Here is a 19,497-nt window from a genome sequence, read left to right as displayed (position 1 = left end):
TCCCTGGAGAGCGCTGGATGTAATAGGACCCCTTTCTCTTTTGCATCCTTGGGCACTGATGGGATCTCTAAGGATGCTCGGGGGAACATTTCTTCTCTTGGTGCTGATCTTTCCTAACTGACCAGTGAGACTGAGAGATAAGAGTTCTGTCCTAAGTTCTTCTCTCCCCAACCCAGAAGGAGATAAAGCAGGAAGATCAGGATTTACACTATTTTGTGAAGAATGGGTTTTAATTGTGAACATGTGAGGTTGGAGGCACATTCCTGACCCCACGGTACCCAGACCTCCACTAAAGTATTTCCCACAGTGAAATGTAATGAGTTGTTCTTTCCCAGCCTCTGAGCTCAGGGAACGTGAAAGTTTTGTAGCATTGACCTCTGAGCTCTCAGCACCTAGTTCCGTGAACAGCCCATACGCTCAGTTCACTTTTGTTGAATGAATAAATGCACTCATCTTTGTACGGAGGTTTATGGTTTAGTATGCACATATACATTATTTCCTTTAAACCTCAAAACAACCCCTTAAAGTGGATATTACGATTCTCTCTGTTTTCTGGATGGGGAAACTGAGGCTCAGAGAGGTTTGGTGACTTTCCAGAGATCATCTGCGTGGAAACTCAAATCCAAGTCTTTGACACCACAGATCTTCCGGGTTCTTCCCACGTGCCGTGCTGACTCTAGGCCTTTCTCCACCATCATCTAATAAACCAGCGGGTACTCACCATTGGAAAGGCTGCAGAAATATAAACACTGCCCCGCTGGATGAGATCCACGAGGAGAGCTGCAGCTTGGTGCCCAGTCTGACAGCGGGGGTTTGTAAGAGTGTGATCATTTTGGAGCCAGGGACACAGCCTTCAAAACATTCCCCAAGACCCTGCAGGAACCTGTTTGCCATTTTTTACTCCTTATTATCGACTGAATAGCTTCAGGGTTGTATATTTCAAAGCTTTAGATAAAAACTCATTTGGAGCCTCTGTGTCTGTCCTGAACAGCATCTTGGCAGTGGGAGAGAGGGGACTAGAGCATTAGCTGTCTGTTTTGCACAAAGAACTAAAGGGTTGCATTTTAGGAATTGCCAAGGGGTGGACGAAAGTGGGAGAAATTGAAAGTGGCAAAAATATCCGGAAAGTTGCTATGTTCAAACTATGGCAAAAGTTGCCATGATAAGTGTCTCTGGTTTACAGTGAAAATAAGTAGGGTTTGGTGGTGGGTTCTGGTGCCCCCTTGGGTTGGGGAAAGTACCATGTGCAGGGTTAGCCAACTGTGGGGGATCAAATCCACCCCACTGTCTGTTTTTGTAGTGCTCATGAGCTAAGGATGCTTTTTGCATGTTTAAAGGGTTGAAAAAAAAAACCCAAAAGAATACTTCATGACATGTAAACATGATATGAAATTCACATTTCAGTGTCCGTAAATGACATTTTATGGGAGCACAGCCACGCCCATTCACTTACAGGTTGCCTCTGGTGGCTTTTGTGTTACAAAAAAAAGAATTGAGTCCTTGTGACAGGGACAGTAACAATAGTAACCATGTGGCCCTTGACAGAAAGTTTGCTGACCTCTGACCTAGTGCCCTGCTTTGTTCAAAATAGGCACTTGAATAATTGCTGAGGGTCTAAACCCTGGAATGCTGGATGTCATTCTGGCATTATTAGGAATGGGTGCAGGAGTTGAAGACTTCAGGGCACCCTTTCCTCTCTCCCTCCCCCTGGAATGATTGAGCTGCTAAGTTCTGCCCTGAGTCCCTGGTACCGGCTTCGCCCTCTCTGTGCATCCGGCCCCATCTGGGCTTTGGCTTTTTCACATAGGGTCTGCTTTGAGTATTCTCCTCCAGACACCCTGCCTCTCAGCCTCACATCCCTTCCCTTTAGACTACAAACACGTACATTTACAGAGAGCTTCCTCTGGGCCAGGGAGTGTGGTTTATCTCACTCATTTCCCAGGATGAGAAAGAAAAATCCCTGGAGGTAGATATGATTATTGTTATTCCCATTTTACAGATACAGAAACTGAGGTCCGGAGACATGCAGTAACATGTCTGTGTCACATAGCAGTAAGCAGCAGAGCAGGACCCCAAGCTTAAGTCACCTCGACTCCAGGGACGGCATGGTGACAGGGGTGGGGTTGGGAGTCGGAAATGGCACAGCTGCCGAGGTGAGACTTTTCCATGAATGTTCCACCTCGGAATTCTTTCTTCCGACCCCTCTCTCCCTGCTGCTGCCACCCCTGAACCCAGTGCAACCCGGGGGATTATTGATTCTTCTTCTCTTTGGACGGCCTTCAAAAGCACTTTTCTCTTACTTTCTCCTGATGCAACTAGAACATTCATGAGAAACTTTACTGAAAAAACAAGGGAAACCAAATGAGAGATAAACCAGAAACTTAAAAAAAAAATCCACTTTCCCTGCAGTTAGGCTGGTTGTCAGGCCAGCTTTGTGGACACAAGCCACCTCGGCAATACCTCACCTTGAACTGGGAAGGGCCCCACGGGAAGGGTGCCCCCCAGAAACGGGCCTCTGGAAAGCTCCTGGAAGACCTTGGTTCTGTTGCCTGCGGGGATAATCCTCGGAGGCCAGCAGGAGCGGTGCGCAGAGCGCTTCCCCGAGGAGACCGGCCAAGTTTGTCCCCAGCGCTCAGCAGCCCGGCAGCCTCCGCTTCCCAGTCCACGCTGCTCCGCTCAGCATCGCACACCGCTGGTGCCGTCTGCTGCTGTCCTCTGCCCGGGGCCTGCCCTGCCGGGGCCATGTCCCAGCCTCCAGAAAGCTTCCAGCCTCCCTCCACAGACAGAAACTTCGAACTGCCTGTGACATGTTACATCCCGGCAGAGGACACCAGAGATGAGCGCGTCCCTCCAGCTTTCCCCTCTCCCGTCGTAGGCAACGTTGTTACCCAATGTGGACCATCTGCCCACTGATCTTTAAATCAATAGGCAAAAGAGGCAATGTTGATAGAAAGGAAACTTGCTTTAATTCAGAATGCCGGCAGTCTGGGGAGGTGGTGGGTTTATGTCCCTGAGGACCCTCTCCGAAGATTCTGCTCAGCCATGGAAGTATTAAAGGAAAAAGGGAGGTGGTCACTGAGACAGGGGTCAGAGTTGGTACCACCCCGCAGCCCTCCCCCCACACCCTGCTGCATGCGGGACTGTCAATTCTCTGTGAATTTTCTTTAGATGCTTTTTTTTTTTCATAATTAATGCTTTTAATTTTATTAATTTTATTTTTTATTGAAGTGTAGTTGATTTTACAATGTTAGTTTCAAGTGTACAGCAAAACAATTCAGTTATACATATACATACACATATATATGTTTCTTTTCAGATTCTTCTCCATTGTATGTTATTACATAAGCCATTGAATATAGTTCCTGCGCTATAAGTAGAAATGGAGAATAAGTAATTAACAGATGACCAGACCTCTTCCTCAGCTTCCCCTTCGGTAATCTCACAAACAAATTGTGTGAACAAAATAGAGTTTTTAGATTGGAATCCTGTGGCCACCCAGATCCCCTTAGCTGCTCCACTGCTGGTGGATAAGGTCCGGGGTGACTTTGTGGGTAAAGAAATCCTTCACCCCATCACTGTCAACCTCTCTCAGCGGACAGGTGTGTTGGGTAGAGTTTGCAAAGTGGATCCCTTAGGAATTCTGATTTCTGTCTAAAGCCACCCAATTTGAAGATAGGATATTCTGGCTCATTCTGGAAGTTTAGGTGTGTTTTACAGAAAAAAAGAGGAAAAAAAAAAGGGAGTTAGGGAGTGAGGGAGGGAGTGGTGGAAAGAACTCAATCTCGTTAAAGTCGTGCAACTTACAGTCTTGATAAGCGTGTCATCATCCTTGAAGCTCTGGACTGCTCTCTGCTGCCTTCGGCTTTTGCAAACAATGAGATAATATTTCTTCATAATAAGCACAGAAAGGGACTATACAGTTTGTTTTCTTGGCATGATTCACGTTAATAACATGACTTTAAATCAACTTTCTGTTTTTCTCTGTTTTTCAGTGGGTATGTATGCATGTATTATTTGGGGAAAATGTATATTTCTGTATTATTTAGGAACTGGAATGAAACCTCAAAATCTAATTTGTCCTACTGTAACAGCTATACCAACTTTAGTCACGTGAAGAAATAACACTTAGGAAAACTATGAAAATGGTGTGTTTTTGTAAACATTTTGCTCTCCAGCTGAGTAAGTCCCAAGCTATCTGAACGATTAATGGGACAAATGTGAGTGTGTGTGTGCAGTGCATGCGTGTGTGTGATTTTTTTTTTTGCCATTTAGAAGGTGAGGGACTCTGAAATACGTGCTCGAGGGCCCAGGAATGAACTCAGCATTTAGTCTTTGCTAGTGATCTTCCATTTTCATTTGGGAGCCTCTTAAGCTTGGTGTGACCAGTAGGTTCCTCAGTAATTCTGATTTTAAAAGTACCAAATACAAGAAAATCCAACTCTCTAGTTCCAAGATATCTGGGAGGCAGGGAGCCCTCTGAGGCAGTGCTGACGGTATCATTCTGACGATTGACAGTGAACACTAATTCTTCCTTCTCCAACAGCCTCTCCCAGGTGCCCTGCCCCAGCCCCACTAGCTACTGCGAGGTGACCCAGAACCGGTAAAGCCAGTAATCACAGGGATGACGTGCATGATCTCAGATTCAGGAGGGAAGCAAGACAGACGATCCTCTGGTCTGGCCTCTTTCTATCTCCTTTCTCTTTCCTGCACATGCACCTCTTTTACTTCATTCTTCCTTCCCTTTATTCCCACTTTGCTCCTTATTACTAGGGAAAATAAAGGAAAACAAAGCATTCAGTTGACCATCCAGCACGTTGCCACCCCGCCACCCTCTATTTCTTCTTTACCTCCAAACAACCTCCTGAAACTATTGGTCGTGACACAATCCCTCATTGTTTTCATCATGTTCTCTGGAAACCCCTGGGATCTGAGTGCCACCCTGCTTCCCACTGACAGTATGCATGGCTTCCTTTTAGTCAAATCCAGTGCCTTTTTCTCCCCTCTTCATTTTCCTTGAAACCTCTGCACCACTTGATAGTTTTTTTCCACTTTTCTTTCTTGAATCCCTTTCCTTTGTAGGTCTCAGGTTTCCCTTCTACCCTTGGGAGGCACACGGTGCTTGTCACTAGCCCTTCTGTTTCTTGGCTGTGGGTTAGTACAGTGCCTTAAGTAGGGTGACTGTATAATTTTTCATCCAGACCAAGATGTCCTTGAGAATTAAAGGGTGAAAAATGACAGCAAGTACAGACAGAGGTCATCCCAGGCCAACGGAGATGTCTGTTCACCCTCTCCTTAAAGCTTGGAGGTGGGGGGATGTGGAGGGGAGCTCAGAGCAGGATACAAATGACCAGAGATTAAGGAGCTTTCATAAATCCGTCTTAGAGATGCTTAGCTACTTCTACTTAGAATCTCAAATTAAAAAATCAGCTTCACATTCATGAAAGTATCCAGTTACCTGAGGAGAAGTGTCAGAGCAGATGAGGGAAGAAAAGATGGGTGAGGAGACAGGTCTCAGTGAGGGAAAGGCAGAGCTGTTTGGGTCAGGTCCTGTGGTACCCTGTGGGTTACAGTCACAGAGTCTGTCCCTACAGGCAAAGATGAACTGGGTGCTGAAACTGCTTCCACACTCTTTTCAGCCCAGGGTTGCCCAAGGTCAATAGCACTGAGTGGCTGGATGGGTAGGCAGCCATGACGGTTTTGCACAAAATGCTCCAGGAACTTTTGACATCAAAGATGTTGGACATGGAAAGAAATAGAGCAACGGCACTGAAAATGTAGAAAATGAGAAAAGAGCTGATAGCTTTGAGGGCTCCCATGTGAGCCTCCATGCTGGGGTCGGTCCCTGGAGCCCTGTGGAATTGCTGGCCATGTGTAGGGTGTGTCTCTTGAGAGAGATGATCAGTAGGGTGGCTGCAAGGATGAACATGATCAGAGGAATGAAGACCCCCAGGTAAGGGGTGAGAACCAAGTTGACCACGTTGGTCTTGGACATGTACACCTTCTCAGGGAAGCTGGAGGAAGGAATAGGAACAGGAACTATTCACAGACACACTGAGGATATCTACAGAGAAGGGGAAGCTGGAGCATAAGGAGATTAACAGTGAGAGCCTCACAAGTCAGGGTATCAGCACCATGATTTTCCTCTTCATCACGGAGAACAAAGGGTGGGTGAAGTTTGTGATTCTAAGACAATGGAAGATATTGAGCCATGTGGCAAGCCAATGGTTGGAATAGTTCAGAAACATGATGATGGCTTTGAAAAGTGTATGCACTGCATTTTGGTTATAAGTGACCGGGCAGAGTAGACTGTAAGTGTTCTCTGGCATCATCCAAACCCGTAGCAAGAGCCTGGAAAAGATCAGCATCAACAGAATGCAGTCACCAGCAGGCAGTCCTTTGCCGCTGACCCACTCGGCCCCATGGATGGCCGTGATGAAGCCGTTCCCAGCGATGCCAGTGATGCACTCTGTTCTGGAGACCGCCAAGATGAAGATGATTTTAAATGTGGTTGTGTCTTTATCCATGGCATCTGTGTTCACTGTGGCCATCCTCTTTGGCCCTGACGTTCAGGTGTCCTCACCAAGAACTGGTACCTTCTCTGCAATCTTCTTTCTGATCCTTACTCAATGTTATCATTTCTGCCGCGCCACGGTTATTGGTTATTTCGAATTTTTCTTCATTTGCTTGTCACATGACCACAAGTTAGAGGCTTGAAATGCAAACGATGAGAAGATCCTGTTACTGGCTGTCTCCAGTTTTCATTAAGACCCATTTGTCCTGGGCTTTCAGGAGCTCATTGGAAACAAAATTGAGACGAGCTCCCATCACAGTACCTTCCTACCTTATTTAAGTCCATATTATATTCACCTGACCCAGCAGGAGCCCCAGGTTAGGAGTCTTAGTGCTCCTATGCCTTTTTTACTAGCCTCACAAATCTTGTTACATGCTAATTTGTCCATAAGAATGCATACAGAGTCTTTGATCTGTCTTCTCCTGCTTCTTTATTGTCCCCCTTTTTGGGGGAGAAGTTTTTATCCTATGGCCAGCATGTTTATGAATAAGAAGTTCCCATCAGCTCATATCTGGGCATCTTTACTTGGAATCAAATTTCTTTCAGAAAGGTCAGCTATTGTAATGTCCTCAGTGCACAGAAAAGCCAAAAGTGGATGTCATCTGGGTTAATTAGAGACAAAAACTCCCTCACAATAGTTTTCATTCTTTGTGTGTTTATCACCAATTAAATTTACCGACATCCACATCACTGTTTGTGCCCAGAGTCAGGGAGAGTTAGCCTGGGAAGGCTTCAGGGAGTTTCGAACACAGTGTTGAAGCTGGAAAATGTGACAAAACACTGTTCCTTGAAATTTAATTCCCTACTTCTTCGTCCTGGCTGTGAAACAGAATGAACTCTGGCGCTTTGAAAAATGGATAAAGGTGCCCACAGCTCATTCCTGATCTCGTAAATCAGAATTTGAGACACAGGGCCCAGGCGTGCTGTATTTTTAAAAACCTGAAAATTCTCCTAGCCAGTACTGGGAGCCAAAGTCTTAGCTAGAGACCAATGAGTCTTGGGCCAAATCTGGCCTGCAGTTGTGTTTTATCTGGTACTGCCTGATACTGGGCAGCATTAGCCCACTGGTGCTTAATTTTTATCTCATTGGCCAACATTTACATTTAGGAGATATGCACACACAAAAAATCTGTCTTCTCTTGAAAAACTAGAAGATTTGGCAATATTGGGTCCGTGCAGTGAATCGTATGAGGTGGAATAGTGGCCGCTCCTTTACACAGGTGTATGCACTTTTCTGTTTGTCACCGTATCCAGCAAGTCCCTAACGTCTCCTTGACCCTGAGGCTTCATGCCAGAGTGCTTGCCCTATTATAATTTTTATGTTAGAAATGGAAAGATAATAAAATGGATTTCCTCAACCCCAAATTAATTTTATTTCAAATAAAATCATAGATTTATTTTTTATTATAAAATTGTATTATGAAATCATATTTGTATAAAAATAGCCCCAGACAAAGCAGTATATTGCAAAACTAAGAAAGCATTGTTTAGAGAGATGAAAATTCATGTCAACACAAAGACATGCTTGAGAATAACTTTATTCATGGTAGCCAGAAATGGGAAACAAGATTCTGTGACAAGATCTGCATCTTCAGTAAGAAAATTGTTAACTGATGCTCCCTCTACAAAGAGAGAAGAATAGTGTTTGTCAGCAGGGTTCTCATATTCCAAAGCAGCAAATGCATCTTTTTGTTTATTTTTTCAATTTATACAAGTTTGTAATAAATAATATCTTCCCAAATTTCTTGCACATCATTGTTGATTTCCACTGTTCTGGTAGCATCTTCTGTTGGTGTTCATTCATGATTTTCTCTGATTTTAGGAGGCGAGGACAGTGGGGGCTGGTGGGCAGGCACCCTATTTAAAGGGACATGGGGCCAATCTGCTTTTTATTGTGTGATCATTTCTCAGTTGGGGACCTAGAATGGAGGCACCTTTGTTTTAGGGAGACTCTCATGGGGGAGCCAAACACTTAAAGTTTCAAATTCTTGGCTATTAAGTTCAAAAGCTTTGGTCAAGGTTTAGAACAGATTTGGAAGAATATGTAATTAGGGGAACCATTCTCCTTTCACTTCTCTCTCAAGCACAACCATGCAGAATAGAAAACTGCTTTTCCAAGTTCAGGAAGAAGGAGAGAAGTGCAGGGAAGAGTGAGAGAGGGTTGAACATCTCCCTGAAATGGGCCCTACATCTTGGCCCACCACTCATGGCTGCGTGGGGATGTCGAAGGCAGAGGAGGTGCTGCAAGCTTGCTCCTGAGTCTCCCACAGCCCATCCACCCTTGGGAGAGGTCGCTAAACCTTCCCTGTGTTCACAAAAAGGGTTTGGAAATTTGCTGAGGGAGTTAGTAGATTCCAAAGGGGGCTGGTGGTCGTACTGAGTTGCTTTGCAAGCTTGGGTTCAGATGAAGCCAATGCGAGAACAGAGGAATGGCCGTGGGAGAGACTCCCCACCTCCTGCCCCCACCTCTGACCTCTGTTTGATCCCCAAACAACATACTTGTCACCTTAGGGAGGACAGGAAGGAGAAATCCTGAGAAAATCTTGTAATCAGAGTGTTTAAGCCTAGTATGCCTGAGAAAATGCTAAAGTATGATTCGTTTATGCTGGAGCAGTGTCAGCTCAGTGAGGGGGCTAAATAGGAAGAAGAATTTCCCTTCAGTCATAGTGCTCAACCCTATGCTGTTGAATCCATTCCCATCTTGTTGCAGAACCCGAGTTCATGTGCCCCCCACACATGAGGCCACACAAACCGAAACGTCCGGGTTTGGATCACAGAAAGGTTTATCAATTGAGGAGGTGCCAGCCTGGACGATGGAGAACAAGACTCATCTCCAATCCACCTGGCTGGCTGGGGTGCGAGACTTTTCAAGGCAAAAAAGGCGAAGGGGAGGGGGTCTCTGTGATTTCACCTTCCTGAGAAGACCTCAGTTGCAGACTTTCCAGCACCGCCTTGTGGCTCGAGGTGTCACTGGTGATTGAGATTGGGCTATGTGTGCCTGCAAGCTAGTAAGTCGTGGCCTTGTTACCCCTTACGTTCTTTCTAGGAGAGACCAAAAGTCATGGTTGAAGTATTTTACTATTTACTGAGAGATTTTGTGATGTTTCAGAAGTTTCAGTTCTTAACTGACCCTCTCGGTGTCATTTTCAGTCTGCTTGGGGCCAGCTGGTTGAAGCCACAGGACATTATCTCAGCAGTTTGGGATCATAAATCAAGGCATAGTCTAAGCTAACAATCACGGAAGATTTTGTTGGGCTTGCTTTTCTATCCCGACTTCCCTAATTAGTAACTGCTTGAATCTGCTCTTTGGAACTCAGGGGAGGTCTTGGAAACTAAAACCTTTTTCTACAGACAAGAAACAGGGAACACGGACAAGCTTTTGTACCCCCGGGAGGGCTCCACAAGGTCCTGCTCCATTTCAATCCCATAGTGACACCTTGGGCAGGTTTCATTTTTTCTAGTTTTTTTGGTTGTTACTACTTAATTCAGTTTAGTTTCATATTTGGCTTACACCTTGCCTTCTCCCTTCTCCCCAAGCACAGTTTGAGCTGAGACCCCATCTGCTTGGACTGGTACACCGGTCTCCCCTTCTTCTTCCTCCAGGGTGCTGGTGTGGGCGAGAGGGGACAGGTGATGTCTCATTGTTTTACTGGCTACAGGGGTAAACATGCTCTCTTGTGGCCCCTGCTGCTTCCCCTACACCATCTGCCTTTGTGCTTCTGGGGGCCAGGCATCCGGGTACTATCTCCTGAGGAGCACGCGTGAGGCCTTGAGAGGGCTCTGCGGTAACTCTCCAGTGTGCTGCCCATGACTCACGCCGCCCTCCCCTTCTCTCCCTCCCCTCCCCAGCCCTAGGTAGAGGGTTGCTGTTGGGATCGTGGCCCATTACACAAGGGGTGGTGTTTCCACCTTTCGGTAAACTTTGCAGGGAGATATGTAGCCCTAGTTTTTGGCTACTTTCTTTATTCTGTCCTTTGCAACCCTGTCTATATACCAGGATTGCTTGAATTACCTGAAGGCTCAAAAAAATTTCCGTAGCCAGGTCCTGCCCTCAAAAATTCTGAGCAGTTGTTCTGGAGAAGAGCTAAGCACTGGCCTCTCCAGAGCTCCCCATTGCGTCTGATACGGAGCCGGGCGGGGGAGCGGTTGAGAACCACGACAGGTAAGGGGTACTTTCCTGTGTGGTTTGTAGTGTGGGCTTCAGGGTCAGTTCTGGGGCAACAGGAACGAGCCACTCAACATCTTTGTGAAACTGACTGACTTTCTCGAGGGGAAAGATTAAGAGGACATTTTCTTCCATCAAGTAGAGGGATACCAGGTCCAGAGGTTGAAATATAGAAAATTATAATGTTTTTTAAAACGGAGTTTTGGACTTATGAAAATCACTTCTATGATACAGGTGTCAGATAAGCAAAAATATTTCTCATAGCTCTATGAAAAAGAGGAAAAAGAAGATAGACCTAGAGGATCAAATGTTCTTGGCAAACTGAAAACCATTCCTATGGGCTTACTTGGCAAAGAAGTGTGGACAAAAACGTGTCGACTGCCCTTTCAGTAAACAAAGAATGTTGCCTACCATTCCAGTAAACAAAGAATTATGCCCACCAACAAGCCATCAGCCACGGCGGCCACTCCCAGTGGTGCGCCCTGAGGGGAATTCAGGATGGAGAAAAACAAGACTGCTGGCCCTAAACAGCTAATATGCATAACAAAGGAATAATTTCCATGAGCCCAGGCTCTTGCATCTTCCCATACAAAAGCACTAACATCATTAACCTGAGATGTCTGTGGATTTTTTTTGTGTGTGTGATTAGCAGTAATCTTTTGATGTTCGACTATACATTTTTTCCCCTCAACGAAGACTCCTCTATATCCTGACCCTTCCCTTACCTCTTTGGAGCAGTTCCTCAGAGCTATCTGAGAGGCTGCTTCCCAGACTATTGCCTTCAGTAATGTCCCCAAAGAAAACAAAACTCACAATGTTTAGATTGTGTGTGTGTGTGTATTTCAGTCAACGGATGTAATGAAAGAAAACAGCCTAAAAGTCCTATGAAATAAACCATTGTAAGAACAAAGACTGGGATGTGGAAGAGATGTGTAATTAAAACTGGAATTTGACACAACATTGTAAAATGATTATAAATCAATAAAAAATGTTAAAAAAAAAAAAAACCTAATGGAGGAGGTGAAGGTATAGCCCTGTGCTTAGCATGCTCAGCGTACCTGAGGTCCTCAGTTCAATCCCTAGTACCTCCATTAAAATAAATACATAAATAAATAAACCTAATTATCTCCCCCTCCCAAAAAATAAAAATTAAAAACAAAACAAAACAAAAACAAAGCAAACCAAAAACCTAATGGGCTGCCAAGACAACTGAACTGTCAACAAAGTTTGTTTTGGTTGTTCATAAAATAAGCAGTTATGTATTTAAGTGAAAAATCTGTCCGAGATATCAAATTTCTTCACAGAGGGCAAATTGGAGAAAAGTGTCTTTTGAATGTAGCGGAGATTGTGTGTCCTGAAAAGATACATTTGCACATGCAAGTGTAAGTGTAACCGGAAATACTGTTACTCAGCATCCTGGAAATCTGGCTAGGAAATGAAAAGATAAATTGTGTGGAAAAGTTTTAAACACTGTGACAGTGTGCTATTGCAGCTGATGAGGGTACATATTTAGTAATACTTAGATATAATAATTAGCTCTATTTATTCACTGTGGGTTTGAGAATTTTTATGATTGAAGATATTTTGGACAGTGTGCCTGTGACAGGCACAACGCTAGGAAGTAATTAAGAAATTCATTTTTGTAATAGAGGAAACTTTCAAACAATTTAATGCAGCTGATGTTCCTAGGATAGATGGTGCTAATATTGGACTTGCAATAAAACTTAAGTTTCATGTCGAAAAGTGATGTAAGGATATAGTCTTTCCATCTAGTCATTTGCATTATTCAGCAGAAATTGCTTCCTGCTAGAAGTTAAAAGTGGAGCATGTCGCAGACACAGAGCCTACCACCTGTAAGCTGGATCGCTTCCTAGGGCCAGGGTCATAGAGTGTTCCAGGTGCTGTTTGATGAATTGGACTACGTAACACAGCAGTCTGCTCAATGCACTGTAGGTTGGGAGGCTTAATCATGGCTGAAGCCAAGGAGAATAGTTGAACTGTTGAAGCGAACTCTTTCCCATCATCTGAGAAAAAAAAATCTTTGCTTATGATGAGCAGAAAAGATCGTTATCACTGTAAGTAGCCTTTTGGCTTGACAAACACCTTGACTATTTTCCTGCAAAGGCGTCCACAGTAATTATGAAACATGGAGACAGTCATCTGGCACAGTGTTATCTGGTCCTCTTTTCTGTGATAGAATTAGTTTCTAGAACTGTAACTGATGGCCTGAATTTTGTGATGGATGCACTGACAACTGACTTCCCAAAGTCACTTACTGATCGCAAACTCTGAAGATAATCTCCCACTGCTCTGTGCTCCTGTATTAATCCTTACCTATAGCGTGAAAGAGGATCCACAGTGTCATACCTGATGGAAGATTTAGTACAATGTCACTGCAAAGTCAAACTCCTGCAAATACCTTAGCAATTGTGCACAGATTTTTGAACATCTTTGCAAATGCCTACGTTTTTCAGCAGCTCTTTCCCAATCTTAAACATTACTCCTAGTCAAGACTACTTGTCAAGGCTGAATTCTGTGTTCATATCAAACTTGATACAAAATTGAACAATGACATGTTGGTGCCAGAGAAAAAGTTGCAGATCTCTGATTCCAAAACAAAAGTTAACAAGTTGTGAAAGCAAATGTTGAAAATAAAATATTTCTATTTTTATCTTGTTTTTTTTTTCAATTTTGAATTTGAGATATAATTGTTAATATCATACATGTGCACGTGATGTGGTATGGTTGCAATCATAGTTCAGAAAAGTACAGTTTGATTATTTTCCTAGAAATTGGTTCATTTTCTTACCAGGAACATACAGCTTTAGGTTCCTGGCTTCTGTAGACCCTGGAGTTTTCAATGATCTCTTCGATTTATGTCTCCTGCAGGCAATGAATTATGTGATGGTCTAAAGCTTAGCTAACAGTTTTCACCATAAGATGGAGCCTGTGAATCCTTCTTGGAAAGTCAAGCAGTTGCTTAATTCTTCCACTAGTGGGAGGGCACGCTCTTCTCTTTCCAAATAACAGCCTCGGGAAAACCTTTGAAAACCTTTTCTGTTTCAGGCGGTTGGCTCAGAGTTTTAAGTACCCACTCTTAGGGAGAGCTCTGAATCTTTCTACTCATGGCCAGAGTTATTCAGAAAGTTTTTATGAGAAAATTCATATCTTCTCTGAATAAAGTATCTTTGAAATTAACATATTGGTTAGTATTTATTTTTGAAAGACATATGGCAAATAAAAACTATATTCCTTAAATAGACTAACTTCAGATGACTACAGAGCCTGTTTCTAAAAAAAATCCAAGACGGCAGAATACTGGAATACTAGTATATGCTGCCCTTGACCTGAGAGCTGGCGTGGTCCATCCAGCTCCCCACTGGGGTATGAGTGGGCGTTGTTAGCAGATGAGGACATCGTAGTGCATCTCAGATGGTCCCTTTGCATTTGCCTTTGGATTTCTACTAGAGTTCCCTGAAGGCTTTCTCATTCCCAATGGGTAGTTACTTGCCTAATTAGGCTCTTCTCATCCAATTCAAGAAATGCTTATGAAATCTCATTTAGGCACATTGCTCAACAATCTTTTTTTTTTTTTTTTTGCCCTAAATTAAATGATTTCCCTCATTCAGGAAGTATAGATACATACAATGGCCATCGTTTCTAAAAAGAAAATAAGGAATCTCCTTTATTCATTCATTCAAGAAATACTTATTAATTGCCGACTATGTCCTGGGCACTGGAGATCAACAGTAAGTAAAACAAGTTTGTCTGCATGAAACTCAGTTTAGCTTATGTGTGGGGGTTGGGGGAGGGGAGGTGGGAGGAGAGGAATGAGGGTGTTTGAGAGGAGCAAATATAACAATTTCAGATGCTGTTAAGTGCCATAAAGAAAGTAAAGTATTGATTTTCAACAAGGGTGCCAAAATTATTTAATGGGGGGAGAATAGTCTGAATAGTCTTCAAAAATGATGGAACAACTGAATATCCTCATGCAAAAGAATGAAGTTGGACTTCTAAGTCATACCATGTACAAAAATTAACTGAAAATGGGTCAAAGACTTAAGTAGAAGAGCCAAAACTATTGAACTCTTAGAGAAAAATATAAGTGTAAATCTTTGTGACTTTGGATTACACAAAGGTTTCCTAGATATAACACTTCAAGCACAAGCCATGAAAGAAAAATTAAAAATATCAGACTGTCAAAATTTAAAGCCTTGTGTTTCAAAGGGCACCAGCAAGAAAGTGAAAAGAAAACCCATATAATGGGAAGAAGTATTTGCAAATCATATATATGATAAGAGTCTAATATCTAAAATAGATAAAGAACTCTTACAGCCCAGCGATTAAAAGATGGCTCAATTAAAAATGGGCAAAAGATTTGAAGACATTTTTCTCAAAGAAAATATACAAGTGGCCAATAAGCACATGAAAAAAAGCACTTGGCCCTATTAGTTATTAGGGAAATGCAAATTAAGACCACAACGAGCTACATTTCACACCCACTAGGATGGCAAAAAGAAAAGACAATTACAAGTGTTGGTAAGGATGTGGGGAAACCGAAACCCTCATACATTGCTGGTGTGAATGCAAAATGGCGCAGCCACTTTGGAAAACAGTTAGGCAGTTCTTCAAAAAGTTAAACATAGAGTTACCATGTGATGCAGAAATTGTACTCCTAGGTAGGACAAGACAATTGAAAACATATGTCCACTCAAAAACCTGAACATGAATGTTCTTAACAGCATTATTCATGATAGTCAAGAGGAGAAAACAACCCCAATGTCTGATGAATGAATTTTAAAAAGGTAGTGTATCCTTACAATGAAATATTATTCAGCCATGAAAAAAGAATGGAGTACAGATATTTACTACAACAGGGATAAACCTTGAAAACAACATGCTAAGAAGCCAGACACACATCACATGATTCCATTCATATGAGATGCCCAGAAAAGACAAATTCACAGAGATAGAAAATATATTGGTGGTTGACAGGGCCTAAGGAGTGGGGAAATGGGGAATAAGTGCTAAAGAACTGGGGTTTCCTTTTGGGGTGATGAAAATGTTCCAGAATTAGGCATTAGTGATGACTGCACAGATCTTGTACATATACCAAAACCCACTGAATTATACACTTCAAAAGAGTGAATTTTATGGCATGGGGTTACATCTCAATTTAAAAAATAAAGAAAAAGGATGAGAGGATGGAAAGTGAGCCTGGAGTGGTAGTGGGTTATTTCAAATACTGGTCAGGGACGGTTTTGATGGGAAGGTCATTTTCAAGTAGAATATTTGTTGAATTCATGAGTGACCAGAGGAAGCACACAAACCCTGTATTTCTCTCTTCCTTTCTTTCTACATATCCTTTCTTTGATACATAATAATAGTAGAGTGTGTCTCTACTCAGTCCAATTCTACAAATTTGTGTGACACACATATTCAGGAAGTGAAAGTCATCATCATTTTTCATGGAAATGCCTGCTTACCATGCCTTCCTGCCCTGCAGAATTAGTTACCAGGGAAATGTCCAAGCCCTAACAATGCCTCACCTGTCTTAAGTGTGTGACAGGATGTCAAATGAGGCTCTCGAGTGGAATACAATTGGTGATCAGCAGCCATGTAATCCAGAGAGAGAATTCCTAATTCATCTCTGTTGGAGGACAGAGGGAACAAAAAGTGCCCACCAAACTGAGATGGTATCTTGAGACCGAAAAGCCAAGGCAGGCAGCTCCTCTGGATCAGTTTATAACACGGTGACTTACTCCCAGGGTGGGATCAGGTGGACAATGATCTGGAAGCACTCACAGCTCACTCTAACCCCAAGGGGCCACCAGGACAATTGTATAGTTAACCTGGGGTATGGGGTGGGGGTGGTACATGCTTGGAAAGAAACAGGACGTGCATTTCTAAGTCAGGATTCATCAATGGGCAACTAGTCCTACGGATGTTGGCAGCACATCAGCGAAGGTCTTCATCATTGTTTGGGGGATATCAGAGCACAGAGACCACTTGTTCCTAATAATTATTAAAACAATATCTATTAACTACAAAGCCCTTGACGACAGAGAAGTGATTTACCACACAGTACAGTCCTGGGTCGGGTCAGCGTAATGATGGGAGGAACTGTATGGGCCCAAGATGGCGTCAGGTATGCTAATAGCCCTACCGTCTCCCACCTCCAACCGACGAAAGAGAGGATCCTTCTGTAGGGACTGCCTGAATTGGGAGTGTTTGGTGGAGCAAAGAAGGGTAACGCTCTCCCCTCAGGCAGACACTGTAGAAGTCAACCAATCTCAACTTATTTTGAAAGGACATCTTAAAGGGCGACTGTCTGTTGGACAGGAGAGAGATTTCTAAGGGGCCAAAGAGTTCACTGCTTGCTTTAGACCAGAATTTTTCAGCCTTGACACTACTGACATTTTGGACCTAATAGTTCCTTGTTGTAGGAGCCTGTCCTGTGCACTTGTAGGTCAGCGGCATCTCTGGCCTCCACTGCACTGGAATCCACTGGCAGTTCCCCTCAGGTATGATTCCTCCAGATATTAGAAAATACCCTCTGGGGAGAGGGACAAAAATTGCCCCTGCTTGAGAAGCACTGCTTTCGAAAAAGGATACGTGCCAAGAATCCCACTGTGAAAGTCTGGAAATTTCCCTGTGAGTCAGCATATTCGTTACTTATTGCTGCTACAACAGATGACCCAAAACTTAGTCGTTTAAAACAATGCCCTGATTTCACAGTTCTGGAGTTCAGAATGCCAACATGGGTCTCGCTGGGCTAAAACCGGGGTGTTGGCCAGCCTGTGTGCCTTCTGGAAGGCCTGAGTGGAGAATTCCTGTCTTTGACCTTTCCAGCTATCTGAGGCTCCTTTCATTCCTTGGCTCGCAGCTCCTAACCAGCAGCTCTGACCTCTGCTTCTATCCATCACACCTACTCCTCTTGACTCTGACCCTCCTGCCTCCCTGTTATAAAGACCTTTGGGATTATTTGGGCCCACCAGATCATTCAGGCTAATCTTCCCATCTGAAGGTCCTAAACTTCATCACATCCACAAAGTCCCTTTTACCACAGGAGGTAATGTCCTCACAGACTGCAAAGATGTGGACATCTTTGGGGAAGGCATCATTCTGTCCACCACAATGAATATTCTGGCACATGCCAACCAGAGGGCACTGGGCAGCCAGATTTCACCAGCACTAGTTAAGTAATACCCTGTGCATTCTATGGCCCTCCTTTGGTACCCGCATAGGATTGGTTCCAGGAAACCACCCCCCCCCCCGCCTCCCCCTGCCAGGATATCAAAATCTGCAGATTCCCAAGTCCCTTATGTAAAATGGCATAGTATTTGTATAGAAGCCATACAATCCTCCCCTGTATTTTGTCACCTCTAGATTATCTAAAATCATGTAAATGCCTTGTAAATAGTTCCTGTGTGCCCAGCAAATTCAAGTGTTGCTTTTTAGAATTTTTTGGAAATTTTTCCCCCCGAATATTTTCGATTCCCAGTTGCTCGAATCTGCGAATGTGGAATCTTGGATACGGGGGACGGACTCTACGTCCCTCTTCCCGGACTCCTCCCAGGAACGAGGGGCAGCGGAGCTAGCGAGAAAAGAGGGCGAGGAGGAAAGGCGGCCTCACCCCACCCTCCCGGCCCCCGGCGCCCCGCAGGCTGTGTGGTCCAGGCCCCGCTGGAGAGAGGAGAGGCTTTAAACTACGTGGGAGACAATGGTTTAGGTTACAATAGGAATTTATTTATGTATTTATTTATTTTAAAGCCTCAAGCTCCACCCAGAAGGTTGCTCATGGCTGGAAAAGGAGCTCTTAAGCAGCAAAACCGGAGGCAGTGATGGGGCGAGAGGAGGTCACCCCCCTAGGTGTCTTGTAGAATCCAGCTCATCGAATAAATCTGGTACAAGATGATTTTGGGGAGAGGGGATTTCAACATTTTATTGATTCACCCCATGAACTGAAAAGACCCTCTTCCTAGAAGGGGAGATTGTCTGCACCGGGAGCCCGAGAGCCGGGGACCTCGGGAAGCCCATGGTTTTCGCGGTTTTCTCAGGAATACTGGGTGATTTTTCTCTGACTTATAAATTTGGGGAAGGAGGAAGGAGAGAAGAGAAGAGAAGAGGGTGGAAAGACCTGGCCTGAGCCCTCCTGACGCTCACATAGGGAAGAAGAAGTGGACGGACTTTCCTGGCGGGAAAAGCTGGGGCGTGTGGCCGCCGCAGGAGGAGGGGCGGCTGCTGATCCCGCCAACGCGCTTCCGCGAGTGTGGACCAGCGGCCGGCCCCGGCGCGGACACCGCGGGGGCCTCTTGAGGACACCAGGGAGAGAGCGAAACCCAAGTTTCTCCCGTCGTGGCTGGACGAGCCTGCTTCCTTCACTCCTGGGACCTGGAACGCAGTAGATCAGGCCACCAACGAAGACTGAAAACTGTGAGTGGCAGTCGTTAGTCTAAAACCAAAATGACCTGTCGTGTTTTATTATATATGATATGTTTACATAGAATTATAAGGACCATTTGAAGCATTCAAAAATGACAAATGTATTCTATTAACAGTTCTCTTGGAAGAGGGGACAATTTGGGATGAGAATGGCTTGTTCTTGTTGTCTGGAGATTACGAAGCACCCAAAATGGACGTGCGTTTGGTGCAGGAGATGAGACGTTGGCGTGTCTGGTGGAGTGGAGGAGTCAGGATGAAGAGCGGCGGGTCATGAGGATAATGCAGTAAGACAGAGGCGTGTTTTGTGCTTTCCACA

General features: G+C 44.1%; 2 protein-coding genes across 2 annotated transcripts in view; one reads left to right on the top strand and one right to left on the bottom strand.

Annotated features, from left to right (window-relative positions):
• Nucleotides 1-5,524: 5,524 nt before the first annotated feature.
• Nucleotides 5,525-6,548, bottom strand: TAS2R40 (taste 2 receptor member 40). Its single transcript, XM_014559856.2, is given in 3 exon segments — nucleotides 5,525-5,846; nucleotides 5,849-6,031; nucleotides 6,033-6,548. Coding segments are annotated over 3 exon segments (960 nt in total). The 3' UTR covers nucleotides 5,525-5,585.
• Nucleotides 6,549-18,361: 11,813 nt separating this feature from the next.
• KEL (Kell metallo-endopeptidase (Kell blood group)) overlaps nucleotides 18,362-19,497 on the top strand; it is a 167,016-nt gene continuing 165,880 nt past the window's right edge. The window contains exons 1-2 of the mRNA XM_032483539.1: nucleotides 18,362-19,172; nucleotides 19,298-19,465. The gene's annotated coding sequence lies outside the window, so the exon portion shown is untranslated. The remainder of the gene's footprint in view (nucleotides 19,173-19,297; nucleotides 19,466-19,497) is intronic.

Source organism: Camelus ferus, chromosome 7 (genome assembly GCF_009834535.1).
Source record: "Camelus ferus isolate YT-003-E chromosome 7, BCGSAC_Cfer_1.0, whole genome shotgun sequence".
In the NCBI taxonomy this organism is placed as follows: Eukaryota; Metazoa; Chordata; class Mammalia; order Artiodactyla; family Camelidae; genus Camelus; species Camelus ferus.
The sequence above is the reverse complement of the archived record's forward strand: the minus strand, read 5'-3'. Positions and strand labels throughout refer to the sequence as shown.